Raw genomic sequence first — 20,958 nt, forward strand, 5'->3', positions numbered from 1 at the left:
GAAGGGCCAGGTGTGGTGGCTCATGCCTGTTATCCCAGCAGTTTGGGAGGCCAAGGTGGGCAGATCACCTGAGGTCAGGAATTCAAGACCAGCCTGACCAACATGGTGAAACCCCCGTCTCTGCTAAAAATGCAAAAAATCAGCCAGGCATAGTTGGCGGTGCCTGTAATCCCAGCAGTTTCGGAGGCCAAGGTGGGTAGATCACCTGAGGTCAGGAGTTCAAGACCAGTCTGACCAACATGGTGAAACCCCCGTGTCTGCTAAAAATGCAAAAAATCAGCCCAGCATAGTGGTGGTGCCTGTAATCCCAGCTACTCGGGAGGCTGAAGCAGGAGAATCACTTGAACCCAGAGGCAGAGGTTGCAGTGAGCTGAGATCACACCACTGCACTCCAGCCTGGGTGACAGAGTGAGACTCTATCTTTGAAAACAGAAACAAAACACAACAAAAAACCCCATGAAGGAGGCAAGGCAGAGGCTTTTATGTTTTGTCGAAGGAACTAAGATTTTGCAAGGTTAAATGGACTGACCTGAGGTCATAATGCATTCTTGCTGGCCCTAGAACACAGGTCTTCGGACTCTTTTTTTTTTTTTTGAGATGGAGTCTGGCTCTGTCACCTAGGCTGGAGTGCAATAGCGCAACCTCTGCTTCCAGGGTTCCAGCGATTCTCCTGCCTCAGCCTCCCAAGTGGCTGGGATTACAGGCACATGCCACCATGCCCAGCTAATTTTTGTATTTTTAGTAGAGACGGGGTTTTGCCATGCTGGCCAGGCTGGTCTTGAACTCCTGACCTCAAGCAATCCACCCGCCTCGGCCTCCCAAAGTGCTGGGATTACAGGCATGAGCCACTACACCTGGCCTTCAGACTCTTTTTCTTTCCTGTCTACTCTGCTGTCTTTCTTTGCCAGCCCCACTATTTCTGCTCTCTCGCCATCCAGTTGGCAAAGATGCAGGGGGAAAGTGAGAGTACTGGTTCTGCCCCCAGGGAGCTTCCGGCTGAGAAGATAATAGAGATTCCTGTGCAAATAATACCAGGCTGCAGTTTCCTGGAAAAAGGAGGAGGGGCTGGGCTCAACCTGGGGCGAGATGTGACTGGGGAGGAGAGGGAACAAAAGAAATGGGGGTATGAAACACGTTGTCTGTCTTTTTACCTTTGAAACCTTCCCCTTCTTTTTGCCCCTGATCCTTGGTCTCTCCTCCTGTCCCATCAGTGCTGCCTCTGCTCTCCCTAGATGTCCATCCACCTTCGGGAGGACAGCTCCCAGACCCACGTACTGATGATGAAGGGTGCTCCGGAGAGGATCTTGGAGTTTTGTTCTACTTTTCTTCTGAATGGGCAGGAGTACTCAATGAACGATGAAATGAAGGAAGCCTTCCAAAATGCCTATTTAGAACTGGGAGGTCTGGGGGAACGTGTGCTAGGTGAGGAGCTTTGGGAGAAGTTTTTAAAAGAATGGCATCAAAATGGTTATTATCTGTGGGGTGAGAAATCAAGGATGTTGGGGTAAGCAGATAGGAATGTAGAGTGCTGGATGACTACTGGTCCCTCCCTCTGTCTCTCCAGGCTTCTGCTTCTTGAATCTGCCTAGTAGCTTCTCCAAGGGATTCCCATTTAATACAGATGAAAGAAATTTCCCCATGGACAACCTTTGTTTTGTGGGCCTCATATCCATGATTGACCCTCCCCGAGCTGCAGTGCCTGATGCTGTGAGCAAGTGTCGCAGCGCAGGAATTAAGGTAAATACTTGCCCAGCCCAGGAGCCCCTCACCTGTCACAAGTTGAAGCATCTACTAGAAGGCCTTGTGCAGAGTAGATGCTTAATAATCTTAGTTTAATTGAGCCGATTTATGTTTCCTTGGGCTTATGATTTTTACTTAATAGCAAGTTTCCTCTTTAGTTAGAATTCTACTTGCATTGAACATTAGAATCACCAGGGAGGCTTTAAAAATCGGATGTCTAGGACACACCCTAGACCGATTTAATTAGAAACTCTCAGGATAGGATCCTGGCAACAGTATTTTTAAAAACTTTCCTGGAGATTCCAATGAGCAGAGAAGTTTGAGAACCAGTGTCCAGCCCAGTGCTTCTCAGACCAACGTGCATGCAGATCCCTCAGGGATTGTTTTGAAATGCAGGTCTGGCTTCAGAAGGTCCAGGGAAACCTGAGAGACTGCATTTTTAACGAGCCCCCAGGCGATGCTGTTGCTGCTGGTCTGCAGACCACACTTGGAATAGCAAAGTGCCAGAAGACGTCGTGTAAAATGTGCTGCCGAAATGGGTGGTAAAAGGGTGAGGCTAGGAGGGCTGGGGCTCTGGACCAGGCAATAGTGAGAATGAGATATTGAGAGCTGAAGGATCTTCAATGGGTGTGAGCAGCTGCTCTAAGAGGTATATGCCCAGGTGTAAAAACTGGAAACCAAAAATCGGTCAGAGCAAGAGTGAAAGTCCAGCTTCAGAACAAACCCAGAGGTAGAAAATCCTCTTTGGTCAGGGTGGGCCTTGAACTTCATGGGATGGCAGCAATAGGATTCTTCAAATTCTGAGATGCTCTGTGTCCCATGTTTCCCAGGTCAAATTCTAAGACTCATCATATACATCTTTACAGCTTAGATATAGACACCTTCCCTGCTCATACCTTACATTCTGGATTACCTGTATATTCTGGCTCCTAGACTTGGGAGATTGGAGGTATTCAAGGAGAACTAGGTGTTCTCTGTTGGAACTGTTAGGTAACAAGAGCACCCTAAAGGCGCTGGTTCCAGGTTATTCTTCCTCAATGTAAACCCGCCAAAGGAAAAACCAATCAGAGAGAGGTGTTTTCCCGCCTCGCTCTAAGCCCCACCCCAACCCACGCAGCCCTCCTGGGCATAAAAGAAGCAAACCCCCACCGCTCTCTCTCTGTGTCTCCTGCCCAGCCTAGCCTGCTGCCTCCAATAAAGATCTCTTGGCCGAACCGGTGTAGCGTGGTCTGAGTCTGAGCCTAGAGAGTCACTCTTTCAGGAACTGGCTGTATGTTAGACTTGTGACTGTTGGCAGGTTGTCCGGGGTCAGTCTGGGCCATGTGTGCTGGGAGGGACTTGGGAACCCTGAGCAGTGGTTTCCAGGTAGTGATCATTCCTCCATTCCTTCATTCTGTAATTATTTGTTGATGGCTTACTATGTGCTAGGCATTATGCTAGGGCAGGAAACTTTACAAGGAAGCCACCCTTGCAGAGCTCTCAGTCCAGTGGGGAAGAGAGATAAACAGGCAATCACCATACAGAGAAGTGTGGCAAGTGCTGAAATATGGCAGGAACGGAATGCTGTGAAAGCACGCGGCCTGGGTATTCATCTTTGGGTAGAAATGGGACAGGACTAGGTACCAGGTATCCAAAACCAAGCTGAAACCAAGGCTCGGTGAGGCCACAGAAAGAAGACAGGTAGAGTGAGAATTTCAATGCACTGGGCCTTAGATGAAATTTTGCTAGGCAGATGGATTATTCCAGACATTCCTTTATTACCACTTGTTCTATGTGTAGGTGTTTCTGTCTTTGCACTTGAGGAAGCAGAATAGCTTCTGGAGCAATTAAATGAAATTCTGAATATAGTCAAATCTCTGGCTTATTCCTGGCAAATCTAGGACCCAAATTGTCCTGTTTTATGGTCTCATGGTCTTGACCCACTCCCAAGGGTTGAAATCACAGTAGCATGGTTTTTGGTCTATACCACAAGTTCTTGGGAATGAGCGACTAAAACCCTCGTTGAAAAAAGCAGTTTTTTTTTTAACAGAAAAAAGACCTTTTTTCAAAAGGGTCTGTCAGTTCTTAGAGGAGAAAAATGAAGCATCCAGGCTCTGAAGATGATTCTGCTCCTCTTCCCTCCCCTTCCCAACCCAGGTGATTATGGTAACAGGAGATCATCCCATTACAGCTAAGGCCATTGCCAAGGGTGTGGGTATCATCTCAGAAGGCACTGAGACAGCAGAGGAAGTTGCTGCCCGGCTTAAGATCCCTATCAGCAAGGTTGATGCCAGGTGAGATCACTAAAGAACTCAAGATCTGCCATGTTCCCTCCATCCCCAGCCTGCCCCACCCAGATGTCACTTTACTAAAGTTCTTGGAGTCTCCTTCAATAGGTAGGATGTGTGGGGTTTACACTACAAAGTAAAACATAATAGGAAAATAAAGTGAATATGTCAGTGGGTTTTCAAAGGAAGCAAGATGAAGAAAGCGGTAAAGAAACGAGTGGTTGGCAAAAGCGTGGGGAGGGAATAGGATGTGTCAATTTGGAGATAATATAGGGCTGGGGACAAGTGAGGAGACTAGGTTGAAAGAAGAAGCAATGAAGCTATAGTCAAGATTGGCGCCAAGATCCCTGGTGAATTCTCAACACTCAAAACTAGCCTTTTGAAATTATTTTCCCTCAGTGCTGCCAAAGCCATTGTGGTGCATGGTGCAGAACTAAAGGACGTACAGTCCGAGCAGCTTGATCAGATCCTCCAGAACCACCCTGAGATCGTGTTTGCTCGGACCTCCCCTCAGCAGAAACTCATCATTGTCGAGGGATGTCAGAGGCTGGTAAGGAAGGAAAAGGATCCCCAAGGAAACTGGCAGAACTCCTGTGGCTTAGCCCCGTTCCAAACCAAGCAGAGGAACATGTGGGCTGGGCTAGAGGAGACTCCAGAGAGTACCCCATCTGGAACCTCCATGGTGGCCTTCAGTTTGGGGGCTCCCTGAAAGTTTAAATATCTCAGGAGGAGTGGGAGAAGGACAGGAGCCCTAGATCAAGCATGATTACATCAGGAAACAAGGGATGCAGAAAGCGTACTGATCTTTAGGACTAGTTCTGGATCTGATGCAATAAATTTTTCACTCCCTCTGTCTGGACTTCCTCAGGGAGCCATTGTGGCCGTGACGGGTGATGGGGTGAATGACTCCCCTGCGCTGAAGAAGGCTGACATTGGCATTGCCATGGGCATCTCTGGCTCTGACGTCTCTAAGCAGGCAGCCGACATGATCCTGCTGGACGACAACTTTGCCTCCATCGTCACGGGGGTGGAGGAGGGTGAGGAGGCAGGGTGCCCAGGGTGGAGACTTCAACCTTGGACTCAGGTGGGGGTTGGTGTACATCCCCTCTTTCCGTTTTCCCATCATCCAACCTCCATGAGCCTGTACGGGCTCAGAAGAAAATCACTGTACGACAAAATTTTGCAAATTAGATCAGCTGGTACATAGACCATCACTATCTGCAACCCCTTTTGATGAGATCGGGGAAAAGTCCCCTTTATTCATTTTATTTTCCTGTCAGGGAGACTGAGACTCTGGTATAACATAGTATCTTCATTGTCCTCTCACTGGAATTCAAGTAGGCCCACAGCCAGTTCCAAGATGTAGCCACACCCCTAGGACTATTCCATGCACCGAAATCTTTAGGTGGGTCCCCTAGAAACCTGTTGCCTAAATAATGGTGACACATCAGGATCAGCTGGAGCTTGACCCATGAATTGACTGCATGAGCCCAATTACACACCTTCTTCCCCAGAGAACTGTGAAGAGAATGCCCTCCTGCGAACAGGAGGGACCAAGAATTCTGCATTCCAGGTTCCCTGCTTTCTGCCTGGAGCTATCTTACTAAAACATATGGCAATGCACATCATAATAATGATTACCGTTTTATTGAAACCTTGTGTAATCCTGACACTTTGCCTGGTATTTTATATCCACTCAATTCAATAAGTTCATTTGAACACTGATTATGTGGGAGACACTATGCTTGATGCTGGGGATACAATAGTAGGGAGAACAAAGACACAAATCCCTGCCCTCATGTAACTTAATTTCTAGTGGGGATGACAGACAATAAAATAAGTAAATTATATAGTATGTTAAAAGAAGATAAGTGCCATGGGACAGACCAAGCAGAGAGTGCAGACAGGGATTCGATCTTTGAAAAGGCAGTCAGAGGTGGATGCAGCAATCTTGCTGCAAAGGCAGGAGGAATGAAGCTCACAGAGGTGAGGGTGCCCAAGGTCAGAGCTAGCTATGGCAGAAGACGGGATTTGAACACAAGCCTGTCCCAAGCCTTGTGTGAACTGGCTCTTTCCAGTTCAGCCTTAATCTTGTAAAGGCTTTTATACTGACATTCTCAAACATCGCAGGATTAACCAGGCCCAACCAACCCTGCTAATTTTCAGAGATCAGATAACGTTAGCTAGGGTGAATCTAAGAACAAAGAGTACACAGACGGCATGGCTCTGATTAAAAGGCACACAATTTAGAAACAATACTGGGACCCTGGAGGTCTAGGACCTCCAGACCCTTTCCTGGACTGTGACACTTCTTTGAGGTGGCCTGTCTGTCCCGGAGCTGGTTTGAGGGAGGCGTGTTCTCCCAGGGCTTCTCACAGGAGGTTGACCATCCTCCCCAGGCCGCCTGATCTTTGACAACCTGAAGAAATCCATCATGTACACCCTGACCAGCAACATCCCCGAGATCACACCCTTCCTGATGTTCATCATCCTCGGTATACCCCTGCCTCTGGGAACCATAACCATCCTCTGCATTGATCTCGGCACTGACATGGTAAGGGCCAAGCTGGTGAGCAAGAGATTCCCAGAATTCTGTCTCCTAAGCTCCCTGCTTTCCACCTGGAGCTATCTTACTAAAACTCATGACAACCCACTCATGACCCAGCTCTCGCACCTCCTGCGAGATGGATTGAGGCTGCGTCAAGACAGAATGCTAGAGCTTGAATTACTGCTGGGTTTCCTTCTGAACTTTGTGACCCCTGTCGTCCCCACCCTCCATCCTCCAGGTCCCTGCCATCTCCTTGGCTTATGAGTCAGCTGAAAGCGACATCATGAAGAGGCTTCCACGGAACCCAAAGACGGATAATCTGGTGAACCACCGTCTCATTGGCATGGCCTATGGACAGATTGGTGCGCCCAGAGGAATGAGGGGTGGAGGGAGCAGGGAGTGGTTGCCCCTGCCTGGCAACGTGAGCCATCTCAGTTTGGAAGTCAGGGAGATATTTTCTCAGCAACAAACTGTGCTAGGCCCTGAAAACACAAAGAACCATTCATCTCTGATCTGCCCTTGACTTAGAGTCCAGTACAAAAGGAACAAACATACATAAAATGATAGCATCTCCAAGTGCTAAGTGATGAGTATAGACAGAACATGCTGCAGGATTACAAAGCAAGCAGGCTCACCATGATGAGGATAGCCAGAGAGGCCTTATAGGAAATAGGACTTAAATTTGGTGTAGGAGAGTGGGGCTTAGACTAGTAAGTGTATGGTCAGGTGTGGGAGACCAAAGGAGTGGGGAATTTCATATGGCACAGTTAGAGACGAGTGAATAAACCAGGTTGGTAGAGCCCTTCGTCTTTATAAAGTAGTGAAAAATAAGACTGTAGACAGAGATATCATTTGTATTGGGGTCAGCCTTGACAGACATTTGAGAGTCATTAGAAGTCTTTGTTCTTGAGTTTCCAGGTGCAATGGTATTTCAGAAAACAGGGTGAGTGATGAACAGAATAAGATCCTGTCTCAAAAAAACAAAAAAAATTGGGAGAGGGAATCAGTGGCCTCTAAAGTCCTTTTTAGTTTTAAGATTATGTGATTCAAAGCTGACTCTGGGTCAGAGTTTAGAAACAAATGTCAAGGCTTAAAGGAAAGTCCCACAGAGATGAGAGATGACAGGATCAGGCAGCTGATGGCAAGATTATTCCACATTACTCTTCAGACACACACCAGCCCAGCCAGAAGCAAGTCCCAACCCCCAGCCCTCCCCTGGCCTACCTTTTGGGGCCCTTCTCTGAACCAGGCTCCCCTGTCCTGCAACTCTGTCATTCACAGGGATGATCCAGGCTCTGGCTGGATTCTTTACCTACTTTGTAATCCTGGCTGAGAATGGTTTTAGGCCTGTTGATCTGCTGGGCATCCGCCTCCACTGGGAAGATAAATACTTGAATGACCTGGAGGACAGCTACGGACAGCAGTGGGTGAGTAGAAGGGATAAGGTAGGAGCTGAGACCAGTAAGAGTGAGAGTGACAGGGGAGAGTGGGTGTAGCAAATTTTTTAAGAGGGAAGAAGGGAAGCACCACACAAACAGAGCTGATGCCTTTTCTTCAGTCTTGTATGAGCCTTCTCACACTTGCCCTCAGTCTTCAGCCACAACAGTAAATCCTCTTCTGTTTAGCATAGGCTCACTCTGGTTAGCTCCTCCTGTCTGTTGTCTGGCCCTGCCTGTCTGGGTCCTTTGGCGCCTTGGAGTCTTTGTCATATCAACTTTTCTGAGCCAGTTTCTCTTTTCCCAGGTTTCAATCATGATTGCCCCAGAAATAGATGCTGGGTCCTCTCCTCTTATACTCTTTGTCCATGAGAGTTCAAATGATATGATTTAAAATTTGAGGCTGGGTGCAGTGGCTCACACCTGTAATCCCAGCACTTTGGGAGGCCGAAGTGGGCGGATCACCTGAGGTTGGGAGTTGAGACCATCCTGGCCAACATGGAAATACCCCGTCTCTACTAAAAATACAAAATTAGCCGGGCGTGGTGGCACGTGCCTGTAATCCCAACCATTCGGGAGGCTGAGTCAGGAGAATCACTTGAACCCGGGGGGCAAAGGTTGCAGTGAGCCAAGATCACGTCATTGCACTCCAGCCTGGGCAATAAGAGTAAAACTCTGTCTCAAAAAATAAATAAATAAATAAATATAAAATTTGAAAACCAGCTGGGCGCAGTGACTCATGCCTGTAATCCCAGCACTTAGGGAGGCTGAGGCAGGCGGATTACAAGGTCAAGAGATCGAGATCATCCTGGCCAACATGGTGAAACCCCATCTCTACTAAAAATACAAAAATAAGCTGGGAATGGTCACGGTCACGGGTGCCTGTAATCCCAGCTACTCAGGAGGCTGAGGCAGGAGAATCGCTTGATCCCAGGAGGCAGAGATTGCAGTGAGCCAAGATTGTGCCATTGCACTCCAGCCTGGCGACAGAGCGAGACTCTATCTCAAAGAAAAAAAAAAAAAAAACTCTGAAAACCTATTTTCTTTGTATATCCCTTCCTAATCATTCTAAACCTTTTTAACCTAGATGATGCCTCCCTATAGTTGTCTTTTCTAACAACCAAGATGAATGAGGCTCAAACTGAAGCCCTCTCCCCAACAATATGTATTCAAGAATTTTAGTAGGTATGCCTTTTTGGTGAATACTCCTGTGAATACTCCTGTCCCAATTTCTAAGACAGTAGGACATGTGACATGTGACAGCAATTATTGCTAGAATTGTAGTGTCATAGAGTCAATTATCATCATTCTATAGATGAGGAAACTGATCTAGAAAGATTCTGTAACTTGCTCAAAGTCCCACAGTGAATCCCTAAAAGAGCTGGACTTGAATTCTGGACTCTTGATCCCTGCCCAGCATTTTCCCACTTCACCATGATGTCTCCAAACCAAGCCAATTGCAGGTTTCTCAAATTGTGTTCAAATCTGAATTGTTGGGAAGGTGCCCCTCACATACAGTTGGCTTCCACTAGCTGAGTCTTATAAGGCCATCAGATGTCAATATTCCCAGCTATCAACACTGCTGCAGGATCCAACGACACCCAAAGTTCTCATTGCTGTGCACCCTGCCGACATCTCAACTCCCAGCTCAAGCCCTTGTTTTCCATCTTGATACTTCCTCCCTGCTGCCAAGATGCAGCATGACGTAAATTTACTGACAATAAATTAAAGGTAATTAAAAGTAATTTGAGGTAAAAAGTTAAGAATTCCCCCGTGCACACTGAAGACATCTTGAAGTATCACAAAAATGTGTTGAGAACAGTTGCCCTGAGCAACAAACTCTATAAAGGCGCTTCCGTGTCTCTTCTATGACTGTAATTTTCAGATAATCTAGTATAGAGCCACCCACCTGGGAAGTGCATGATGCACTGCTAGAAGCAAGGATTGCTCCTTACTTTCTAAATATCTTTCATTAATTCCAGTGATTCCCCCACTCATTTGTTCATTCAGACAATATTTACTGAGCATCTTCTATGTACCAGGTACTGTTCTAGGGCCTGGGGATATGACAGTGAACAAAAATCATCAAGTTATTGCTCTCATGGAGCTTATTTCTAGTTAGGGATGGGAAGACAGATAATAACCAAATACATAATATATTTAATCAAAATATTGTAAGTCCAAGGGGGTCCAAGAAGTGTTGGAACTAGGATATTAGAGTGAGATGGAATTATAAAAATGCTGGTCAGAGAGAGAAAGATGCTTGAAATTACAGAGAAATAATAGGTATTGGAAAGGATAATATCTAGAGTTTCAGGATGGGAGCAAGCAGCCCAGGTGGGGAGTAGAGGACAACATCATTGGAGGAGAAGATCAAGGAACTGTGAGGCCATGGCATTGGAAAGATCATCAACATGGACATTTCAATCTCCAAAAACAAGCACAGAAGTAATAGTGGAGTAACAGTGTCAGAAACTAAAATCTTCAAGAAATGACAGGGAGTGATGCAGGTAACGGCAACGGACATTGGTCTTATTCTAAGTTCCATGCTCAGCTCATCAATTTCCAGCCTTCGTTTTCTATTGTTTAAGGCTCTATATTCCTCTCCAAGTACAACTTTACCACATCCCATGGGGTTTGATATGTAGTATTTCATTATTGTGCAGTCCTACAGATTTTCAAATTTATTTGATCTACGAGTTATTTATAAACATGCTGTTTTAGTTTTTAAAACATAGGCTTTTCTCTCCAGTCTAATTTTTATTTTTTATTTTTTTATTTTTTTTGAGACAGAGTCTGGCTCTGTCCCCCAGGCTGGAGTGCTGTGGCACCATCTTGGCTCACTGCAAGCTCCGCCTCCCGGGTTCACGCCATTCTCCTACCTCAGCCTCCCGAGTAGCTGGGACTACAGGCGCCCACCACCACGCCCTGCTAATTTTTTTGTATTTTTAGTAGAGACAGGGTTTCACTATGTTGGCCAGGATGGTCTCGAACTCCTGACCTCGTGATCCACCCACCTCGGCCTCCCAAAGTGCTAGGATTACAGGCTTGAGCCACCGTGCCCGGCCTCTCTCCAGTCTAATTTAGATGCACCTCTTCTATGTTCCCATAGCACTCTGCGATCTCTCATTTATAACCTATCTATTGTGCTGACATGGTTAGCATAATTATTTTCCCCACTAGACTCTAAGTTCCTTATGTGTAAAGTGTGAATGAAAGAACAAACGAATGAATGAATGTCTCTTACCTGATACCACTCTTTGGGGTATTTCTTTCCCCCCTGTATTCACATTGTCCTCTGGCCCCACCATCCTTTCTGACCTATATCCCCTGACTCTGCCTTCTTCCCTTTTTCTTTTTTTTTTTTTTTTGAGATGGAGTCTCACTCTGTCGCCCAGGCTGGAGTGCAGTGGCATGATCTCAGCTCACTGCAAGCTCCGCCTCCCGGGTTCACACCATTCTCTTGCCTCAGCTTCCCCAGCAGCTGGGACCACAGGCACCCGCCACCATGCCTGGCTAATTTTTTGTATTTTTAGTAGAGACAGGGTTTCACCGTGTTAGCCAGGATGGTCTTGATCTCCCGACCTCGTGATCCGGCCGCCTCAGCCTCCCAAAGTGCTGGGATTACAGGCATGAGCCACCACACGCCCGGCCCTGCCTTCCTTTCTAACTCCACATTCTTCTCTTACCCTATCCTTCTTATTAATTCAATCCATATTTATTGAGCCATGCTACATGCCATCCACTGAACTAAGCACAGGGAGAGGACATAAAGCTAAATAAGGCAAGTGCTTGTTCTTGAGAAGCTCTCAGTCAGGCAAGGAAAACATAAACAGATCATAATACAACATGAAAAGCGCTAAAACAGAGACATCTGTGAAGTGCTGTGGGGTCTAAAGAGTGAGGACCTGGCCAGGCACAGTGGCTCACGCCTGTAATCCCAGCACTTTGGGAGGCCGAGGCGGTCAGATCACCTGAGGTCAGGAGTTCGAGACCAGTCTGGCCAACATGGTGAAACCCCGTCTCTACTAAAAATACACAAATATTAGCTGGGTGTGGTGGCAGGCGCCTGTAGTCCCAGCTACTCGAGAGGCTAAGGCAGGAGAATCGCTTGAACCCGGGAGGCAAAGGTTGCAGTAAGCAGAGACCACACCATTGCACTCCAGCCTGGGCAACAAGAGTGAGACGTCGTCTCAAAAAAAAAAAAAAAAAAAAAAGAATGAGGACCTGACTCAGCCCAGGTGTCCTGAAAGGTGGGAGAGGAAAGAAGCCTTAGGGTGTACGGAATCCCCTTCTGACACTGTCTCCTCTCTCCCTGCCCTCTCTAGACCTATGAGCAACGAAAAGTTGTGGAGTTCACATGCCAAACAGCCTTTTTTGTCACCATCGTGGTTGTGCAGTGGGCGGATCTCATTATCTCCAAGACTCGCCGCAACTCAGTTTTCCAGCAGGGCATGAGGTGAACATCCCACAAAACAGCCCCAGCATTCTCCCAAGCCCCACACATCAGGACATACCATTTCCCTCTGCCTTTTCCTCTCCCTCACCGCCACACCCATGAATGTTTCTTTCCAGAAACAAAGTCCTAATATTTGGGATCCTGGAGGAGACACTTTTGGCTGCCTTTCTGTCCTACACTCCAGGCATGGACGTGGCCCTGCGAATGTACCCACTCAAGTGAGTAAGGGAAGGGATGCAAGCAGGGGATGTGCAGGCATGGGGGAGCATATAGAGGAAGGGTATGTTTCACTAGGATTGTCATGAGCCAGGAGCTGCCTGGATACATGGAGCTACATGTACACTCAGTGATACAAGGAGAGTCATCTGTGCTCTGATAAGTGGATCTTATTTAGGGAGATATTAGAGACTGTGCCAAATGATCACAACCCACTAGACACACAAATTTAGCAGACTTACCAGTGTTTAACAGAGTGAAATCTTTTTCGTGATGATTGTGCTGTAGTTGTCCAAGGATACATATTGCTTGGAGCTGAAGTAACCATAAAAATAGCCTAATCTATGCTTAGCTAATTCTGTTGTACTTATGCAAATATGTTTTAATGTATATGTATGTGATCGTGCCTACTGAAATTCTCATTGTCTGGTGCCTCATCTTGTTCAACTCCAGGTTTTTGCTTTGTTTTGCTTTGCATTAACATTAGTATATGCTTGATGTGGAAAAATTTATATTTAAAAATGTACGGAGAAAAAAGCAAATGTTCCATTCCACTCCCATCCCCATTATCCAACCCAACTTGCATAGGTAGCCTCAGTTAAGGATTTAGTATGTATTCTTCCAACACATTTCTTTATTTTATTTTATTTTATTTTTTATTTTGAGACGGAGTTTTGCTCTTATTGCTCAGGCTGGAGTGAAATGGCACATTCTCGTCTTACTGCAACCTCCGCCTCCCAGGTTCAAGCAATTCTCTTGCCTCAGCCTTCCAAGTAGCTGGGATTACAGGCACCTGCCACCATGCCCGGCTAATTTTTTGTATTTTTAGTAGAGACGTGGTTTCACCATGTTGGTCAGGATGGTCTCGAACTCCCAACCTCAGGTGATCCACCCGCCTCTGCCTCCCAAAGTGCTGGGATTACAGGCATGAGCCACCACATCCGGCCTTCTTCCAACACATTTCTATGCATGTCTGTACTCTGCTCACCTTTCCATCCCTGGTAATGTTTCACACGAAGCTTTATACAATGTAGGCACTCAATTAATGTTCAATAGGAGACATTGGCACTGGCCTTAGACACTCACAATCCAAGGTGGAAATCTCAACTCTACTATGTATTATTCTGTGGCCTTGGACAAGTATGGAACCATTCTGAGCCTCAACTACACCTGCAAAGTCTCAATAATATACTCCAGGGATGAACCTTGCAGGGTGTTGTGAGATTTACACGTAGAAATGAGCATAAAGCACCAAGCATGCTTAGGTCATGGTAGATGCCTTGTTACTAGTATTCTTGTTGTTATTAATGCCATTATAATGTTCTTGTTGTTATTAATGCCATTATAGACATAATAACAAATGTGGTTGAGTATTATCTATGCTTTCAAACACTCTGTGTACACCTTAACCATAAAACTTAGCACCTAATATTGTGATTCTGTATTCTGTGTGTGTGTGTGTTCACCCTCTTTTCTCTGATTCCCCTGAGCTCCTTGAGAGCTACATGAGACCAACATGTTATCATTTTTATTTCCCCAATACCTAACACAGACACAGAGTACATAAAACAATTGTTTGTTGAATGAAGGGGTGGGGTGGCTATTTGTGTAGAAATATTTATATTTGTGTGTGTGTGTGGAATGAGCCATGGCCTAGGCTTGTACTGTCCAATACGGTGGCCACTATCCATATACGACTATTGTGCTTTTGACATATGAGTCTAGTGAGACTGGGGAAGTAAATTTGTAATTTTATTTAATTTTAATTAAAGTCAAAAACTAAAGCAATGTTTTTCTATATTATAACTTCATTATTTTGGCTGGACTACATTCCCCTTCAACTGTTGAAAATAATTTTCTATCTGAGTTCAGACATTCTGTCAGTGAAAAATATTCACTGAATTTCCAAGACTTAGGATGAGAAGAAGAATGTAAAATATCTTATTGATAATGCTGTTTTTTTTTGTTTTTTTTTTTTTTTTTTTTTTTTTTTTTTTGAGATGGAGTGTCACTGTGTTGCCCAGACTGGAGTGCAGTAGCGCAATCTCGGCTCACTGCAACCTCCGCCCCCCTGGTTCAAGCAATTCTCCTGCCTCAGTCTCCTGAGTAGCTGGGATTACAGGCATGTGTCACCACGCCCGGCTAATTTTTGTATTTTTAATAGAGACGGGGTTTCATCATGTCGGTCAGGCTGGTCTCGAACTCCTGACCTCATGATCTGCCTGCCTCGGCCTCCCAAAGTGCTGGGATTACAGGTGTGAGCCACCACGCCCAGCCTTGATAGTGCTAATATTGAGGCCGGGGTGTAGTGGCTCCAATCACAGCACTTTGGGATGCCAAGGTTGGGGGATCGCTTAAGGCCAGGAGTTCAAGACCAGCCTGTACAACAAAGTGAGACATTGTCTCAATAAAAAAATTTAAAACTTAGCCAGGTGTAGCGGTGCACGCCGACGGTCCCAGCTACTCAGGAGGCTGAGGCAGTAGGATTGCTTGAGCCCAGGAGTTCAAGACTGCAGTGAGTTATAATTGTGCCACTGCACTCCAGCCTGGACGACAGAGCAAGTCCCTGTCTCTAAAAAAAAACATTAAATGTAATTAAAATAAATAATGTTTGTATTGATTACATATTTAACTGATAACGTTTTTGATATATTGGGTTAAATAAAAATATTATTAAAATTAATTTCATCTGTTTCATTTTACTTATGTTAATGTGGCTACTAGAAAATATTTTTACATGTGGCTCACATTGTATTTCTATTGGACAGTGCTGGTCTAGGCCATTTCTTCTGTCACCCAAGGGAACAACTGCTGTCCTGATTCAACCCCTCCCCAGAATCCATCTTCCCGGTCTAATTATAAAAAGAGGTTGCGAAGGAAAACAATGTCCCCATCTTTGTAATGCAGAAGCATCAATATATTCGCTGACAAAGTATCTCCACACTAGATGTCTCAGATAGACCCCTCCTGCTCAGACAACCTCCCCTTTGTGGGCACAAGCCCTAGGGTATGCAGAGAGCACAGGGGTCTCCCTCAGAGGCTCCACAAAAGTTGGTAGAGAATCTTGTGAACGTTGCATGTACCTCTAATATGACATTTATCATATTATATTATCATTGGCTTTTTTTTTTTTTTTTCCCAACGAAGTCTCAGTCTCGCTCTGTCGCCTAGGCTGGAATGCAGTGATGCGATCTCGGCTCACTGCAGCCTCCGCCTCCTGGGTTCAAGCAATTCTCCTGCCTCAGCCTCCTGAGTAGCTGGGATTACAGGTGCACGCCACCATGCCCGGCTAATTTTTGTACTTTTAGTAGAGATGGCATTTCACCATGTTGGTCAGGCTGGTCTCAAACTCCTGACCTCGTGATCCGCCTGCCTCGACCTCCCAAAGTGCTGGGATTACAGGCGTGAGCCATCACGCGTGGCTATCACTGACTCTTTATGTTTCTGTCTCGTGCCTCTCCTCTCCACTCCTGATCACTAATCCCACAAGATTTGTCCTCCTCAAGGTAGGGCTCAGGCCGGGCACGATGGCTCATGCCTATAATCCTAGCACTTTGGGAGGCTGAGGCGGGCAGATTGCCTGAGCTCAACAGTTCAAGACCATCCTGGGCAACGTGGCGAAACCCCGTCTCTACTAAAAATACAAAAAAATTGGCCAGGCACTGTGGCTCATACCTGTAATCCCAGCACTTTGGGAGGCCGAGGCAGGCGGATCACAAGGTCTGGAGTTCGAGACCATCCTGACCAACACGGTGAAACCCCGCCTCTACTAAAAATACAAAAATCAGCTGGGCATGGTGGCAGGAGCCTGTAGTCCCAGCTACTCAGGAGGCTGAGGCAGGAGAATCACTTGAACCTGGGAGGTGGAGTTTGCAGTCAGCCGAGATCAAGCCACTGCACTCCAGCCTGGGTGACAGAGTGAGACTCCGTCCCAAAAAAAAAAAAATTGCAAAAAATTAGCTGGGCATGGTGGTGCACACCTGTAATCTCAGCTACTCAGGAGGCAAAGGCATGAGAATCGCTTAAATCCAGGAGGCGGAGGTTGCAGTGAGCCGAGATTGCACTCCAGCCTGGGCAACAGAACAAGACTCTGTCGCAAAAAAAAAAAAAAAAAAAAAGGAGGGATCAACCAGATCTTACTCAACTGCACTGTCTCCAGCACCCAGCACAGTCCCAGGCACACTGTAGACACAAGCAATGAAACGTGCAATTCCTGTGCATTGCTCTCTGCACCTGTCCTCTTGCATCTGTCTCTCCTGCCATGCTGACTGGCTCTTGCTCTCTACAGGATAACCTGGTGGCTCTGTGCCATTCCCTACAGTATTCTCATCTTCATCTATGATGAAATCAGAAAACTCCTCATCCGTCAGCATCCGGGTGGTGAGGCTCCCCTGGGCCCCACTCTGACTGAGTGGCCACCAGCCCCCTGACTAGCTCTCCTATCCCACCTAGTCCCTCCAGACCCACCACTGACTTTCTCCCCTCCTCGCTGCCAGCCTTGACTGCGCCTGGAGCCCAGACCTCTCTACCCCTTGGCTGCACCCCCCTGCTCCATCTGACCCTCAGTGCCCTGTGTTCCAGACCTCCCGCCTACAACCTTGTCCTTGCTTTCCCTTCTGCCTGTCTCCCCTGGATGCCTCTAATCCCTTCTCCCAGTTCACGCGGGCCTCTTCTCTTCCACAGGCTGGGTGGAGAGGGAGACGTACTACTAAACTCAGCAGAGGAAGAGCTTCATGTGACACAGGGGTGTCGTGAAAGCTGGGATGGGGCCAGAGATTATACGTTTGACACAACATCTGAGACACTAGGATGAATTATCTTGGATGAGAAAGATGGGCAATCCTGGGCTGGCTTGAGGGAATCACGGGCAGAGGATGAGGTGGGCTGAAGGGAAGCCCAGCCTGCATCTAGCTGGAGCCCGGCAAGGAGGGGTATGGTCCTGCTGAATCCCATAGCCAGTCTAGACAGTAAATGTCTGGAAAAGCCCTCACTGGCTGGATGTGTCAAATCTGATCTTAGGGGAGTGGGGATTACTGTGAAGCTCCCTCCACAGGTCTTCCTGATGACCAGGCTGGGGAAGTGTTTTAAGGAGCAGAGTCAAGGCTGGGATAGGATCAGTATCAAGCATCCTTGCCCTTTAAAGTCACTCTCGGAGCCACTGGACAGCAAGGACAGGGCAAATGACTGCCTCAAAATTCCAGCTGAGATCAGAGAAATGGAAGGTGGGGGAGAAAGGAGCAGCTGAGCCACACGTGGCAGAGGGTCCACAGCATCCACACAGGGGGGCGGGTGGTGTGGAGTCATCCGACCCCACCTTGCACTTCCTGAGACCAGCTTGCAGACCACAGCGCTGTGGTGCTAGAAGAGATCAGACTGCATCAGTGAAAAGCCTGAAGTCCAGAGAGGTTAAATGACTTGGGAACGGCCATGTGCTGAGTGTTGTCCCTCATCTGAGAAAGGGACAGGTAGGAGGGACAGTCTCCAGGCATACTGGTGGTCCCTGCCCTCTACCCTCAGTCATCAGGGCTCCTCAACCCCATTCCGACTCTCAGCCTGTTTTCTCTGGTGTAGCCTTGAGATAGAGGCTATAACAAGACTTTCTGAATCCCTGTGGCCTTTACTGTGAAGCAGCCGCCCCCGCTCTGCACGGGGTGATGGACTTTCCCAAGAGCCTGGCCTCTGTGCCTGGGCCCAGGTGCATTCTCAGATGAGTGAAAAGTCGTGGAGGGCCTTTCTCTCCTGCCCACCTTCGTCTCAGCATTTCTTCCTTCCCCTTCACCCGCTCATTCACTTTTGCTCTGTGAGCCCCTCCACTGTGCCATGTGGGTCAGTTCATTCTCAGGCCTCTTTCAGAGTAGAGCATTAGCTGTGCCCAAATGTGTACAGGGTGGAAAGGAAATGCTAAGGAAAGCTAAGGGAACACCATCAGCTATTACCAAAACAAAACACATGTACTAGGTGTCTGCACACTACGCCTAACACTGGGACGAAGGCTTTATATACACCATCAAGTAAGTCACATAAATGTTTCCCTACCACCCACTCCATGTTACCCAAGAAGAAACCAAGGTCTGTCCGTTTTCAGAACGTGGGCCGTTAATCACTTTCAGACTAGTCTTTCAGTGAGGGCTGGGCCAAAAATACACAAAAACAAAACAAAGCAAACAAAAAAAAATAGGCTAGTGATGGGGAAGGATCCCGGGTGGGTCTGGAGGATGAGACGCCATGGGCTAGCAAAGAGAAGGCCATCATGAGTATCGCCCGCCATTTTCCCTACATCAGGCCCCTCCTCAGAGGTCTCTCTCCCTCTTCTCCTCCCTCTTCCATCACAAGGTCTCCTAGGGACAGTGCTATATCAGCCTGGGGTCCTTCCCCAATTGCTGACGTGGCTGAACCAGACCCTGGAAGATCAATGGGCCAGGGTGTATGTGAGTGAGGTGGGAAGCAGGAGCACAGAGGGGCCAGCTCCTCGGGTTTCAGTAGCAGGAGCTTCAGGTGTCTGGTGGGTTAAAAATACAGAGGCCCCAACTCACGGTCATTTGATACCAGTGGCTGAGGCTTCTCAAGTCCAAGGGCCTGAAGGGAAGGAGACTGAGTAGAAAGTAGACAGAGTGAAGCATCAAGAGAGACAGCAGTGGGGGCGGGCACTGGAAAGGGGAAGTGTGGGACTGGAGCCAGAGAGGGCAACAAGAGGGAACGGGATGGATGGCAATGTCCGGTAGCTGTAGGAAAGGACCAGGACATGGAGCAGACTCGCCACCAGAGTCCCATCTCACACTCTTGGGGGTACAAAAGGTCAGATTCAAGATGGAACAAGTTTTATGTTCCAGCGTCTCTGTCCCAGTGTCCCCCTCCTCCCCTGGAATGCAGAAGTGAGAAATCGGGGCTGGATATCACCTAGGTCATCTGCTTCTGGGCAGGCCTCCCCATCTCACCTGGCTGTCTTCACTCTGGCCGTGGGGCTTTCCCACGTTAGTCACTCTTCAGGGAGACCAGGATATGGGCTTCTGAGGTCTCTTCAGCTCCAATGTGCTGTGCTTAGGCTAGCTCCGACCTCTCCTGCTACAGTGACAGCTGTCCCTCTTGGCCTCACTCCTGCCATGCTTTTGAGATTTTCTGTGGCCTTCCTTGTTTAGCTGTGTAAGGTCCACTACACAGACATGTGGAAAAGTTATTCTGTTAACATTATTACATGCCCCTCCCTGGATGCAAACAAACAAACAAACAAAAAACACCACAGTCCCTCTAGAATCAGAGATACCTCAGGGTGCCGTGGCAGCATGTGACTTTGATCTGACCCTCTATGGTCTCCCTCATGCCTCAGTTTACCTGTGCATAGTAAGAACCCTGGAGGGCCATGAAGAGGATCCTTCCTTCCTACGTATCCAGAGTTAAACTCACTACTCTGTCCTCAGCCCCAAGCTGGATCCAGAGGTTTAAGCCCCTACCCGCCCATCTCTGCTTTGGATCTCGGGTGCACAGAATTAATCATCAGTCTTGGTTCAGGGCACAGGGTTCACTTCTTTTTTTTTTTTTTTTTTTGAGACGGAGTCTTGCTCTGTCGCCCAGGCTGGAGTGCAGTGGCGCAGTCTCGGCTCACTGCAAGCTCCGCCTCCCGGGTTAACGCCATTCTCCTGCCTCAGCCTCTCCAAATAGCTGGGACTACAGGCGCCCGCCACCACGCCCGACTAATTTTTTTGTATTTTTAGTAGAGATGGGGTTTCACCGTGGTCTCGATCTCCTGACCTCGTGATCCGCCCGCCTCGGCCTCCCAAAGTGCTGGGATTACAAGCGTGAGCCACCGCGCCCGGCTCACAGGGTTCACTTCTTCATGCTTACCTAATGTTAATTTTTTTTGCCCTGGTGTCAATACCTGATCCTCTTTGTCTTGTCAAAGATATGGGAATAAATAGTAGCTATTCACTCTCCTTGGAAGCATGCAGCCTGGGAAAACCTCCCTTCCCACTGTGCCGCAGAAAACCGAGTCCCATAGGATCAGGGTAGGGAGTGCACACACAGGTGGCAACCAAATGACAGTCCCCTTCTCATTGTGGGCTTTGTGGGCAGAGAAACCCCAAACCCACATCTTTACAGGACAGGATCCGGGCCAGCCCTGTCCTTCCCTGCATTCCCAAGTTAGGAGTGCTGAGTGAGGCAAAGGAAACTGGCTGGAGCTGAGCCAGGTCGCCAGTCTTGGACGCGGCTCCATCTTTTATTCAGAGAATGACCTCATCCTTGGTCCTGGTTCTTTAAAAGAAAGTGGAGGGGGTCTCTTTCCTGCAGCCTGGCTTG

General features: G+C 47.5%; 1 protein-coding gene across 2 annotated transcripts in view; it reads left to right on the plus strand.

The window, feature by feature from the left end:
• LOC134734442 (sodium/potassium-transporting ATPase subunit alpha-4) overlaps positions 1 to 17,652 on the plus strand; it is a 36,479-nt gene extending 18,827 nt beyond the window's left edge. For both annotated transcript variants that reach the window (XM_063626960.1, XM_063626961.1), the window contains 12 exons: positions 1,233 to 1,422; positions 1,565 to 1,737; positions 3,877 to 4,013; positions 4,407 to 4,557; positions 4,876 to 5,044; positions 6,407 to 6,561; positions 6,794 to 6,917; positions 7,837 to 7,982; positions 12,320 to 12,450; positions 12,567 to 12,668; positions 16,955 to 17,046; positions 17,350 to 17,652. In XM_063626960.1, the coding sequence (XP_063483030.1) occupies positions 1,233 to 1,422; positions 1,565 to 1,737; positions 3,877 to 4,013; positions 4,407 to 4,557; positions 4,876 to 5,044; positions 6,407 to 6,561; positions 6,794 to 6,917; positions 7,837 to 7,982; positions 12,320 to 12,450; positions 12,567 to 12,668; positions 16,955 to 17,046; positions 17,350 to 17,378 (1,599 nt within the window). In that variant the 3' untranslated portion in view covers positions 17,379 to 17,652. The remainder of the gene's footprint in view (positions 1 to 1,232; positions 1,423 to 1,564; positions 1,738 to 3,876; positions 4,014 to 4,406; positions 4,558 to 4,875; positions 5,045 to 6,406; positions 6,562 to 6,793; positions 6,918 to 7,836; positions 7,983 to 12,319; positions 12,451 to 12,566; positions 12,669 to 16,954; positions 17,047 to 17,349) is intronic.
• The last annotated feature ends 3,306 nt before the right edge of the window (positions 17,653 to 20,958 follow it).

This window comes from Symphalangus syndactylus, chromosome 12, assembly GCF_028878055.3.
Source record: "Symphalangus syndactylus isolate Jambi chromosome 12, NHGRI_mSymSyn1-v2.1_pri, whole genome shotgun sequence".
NCBI lineage: Eukaryota > Metazoa > Chordata > Mammalia > Primates > Hylobatidae > Symphalangus > Symphalangus syndactylus.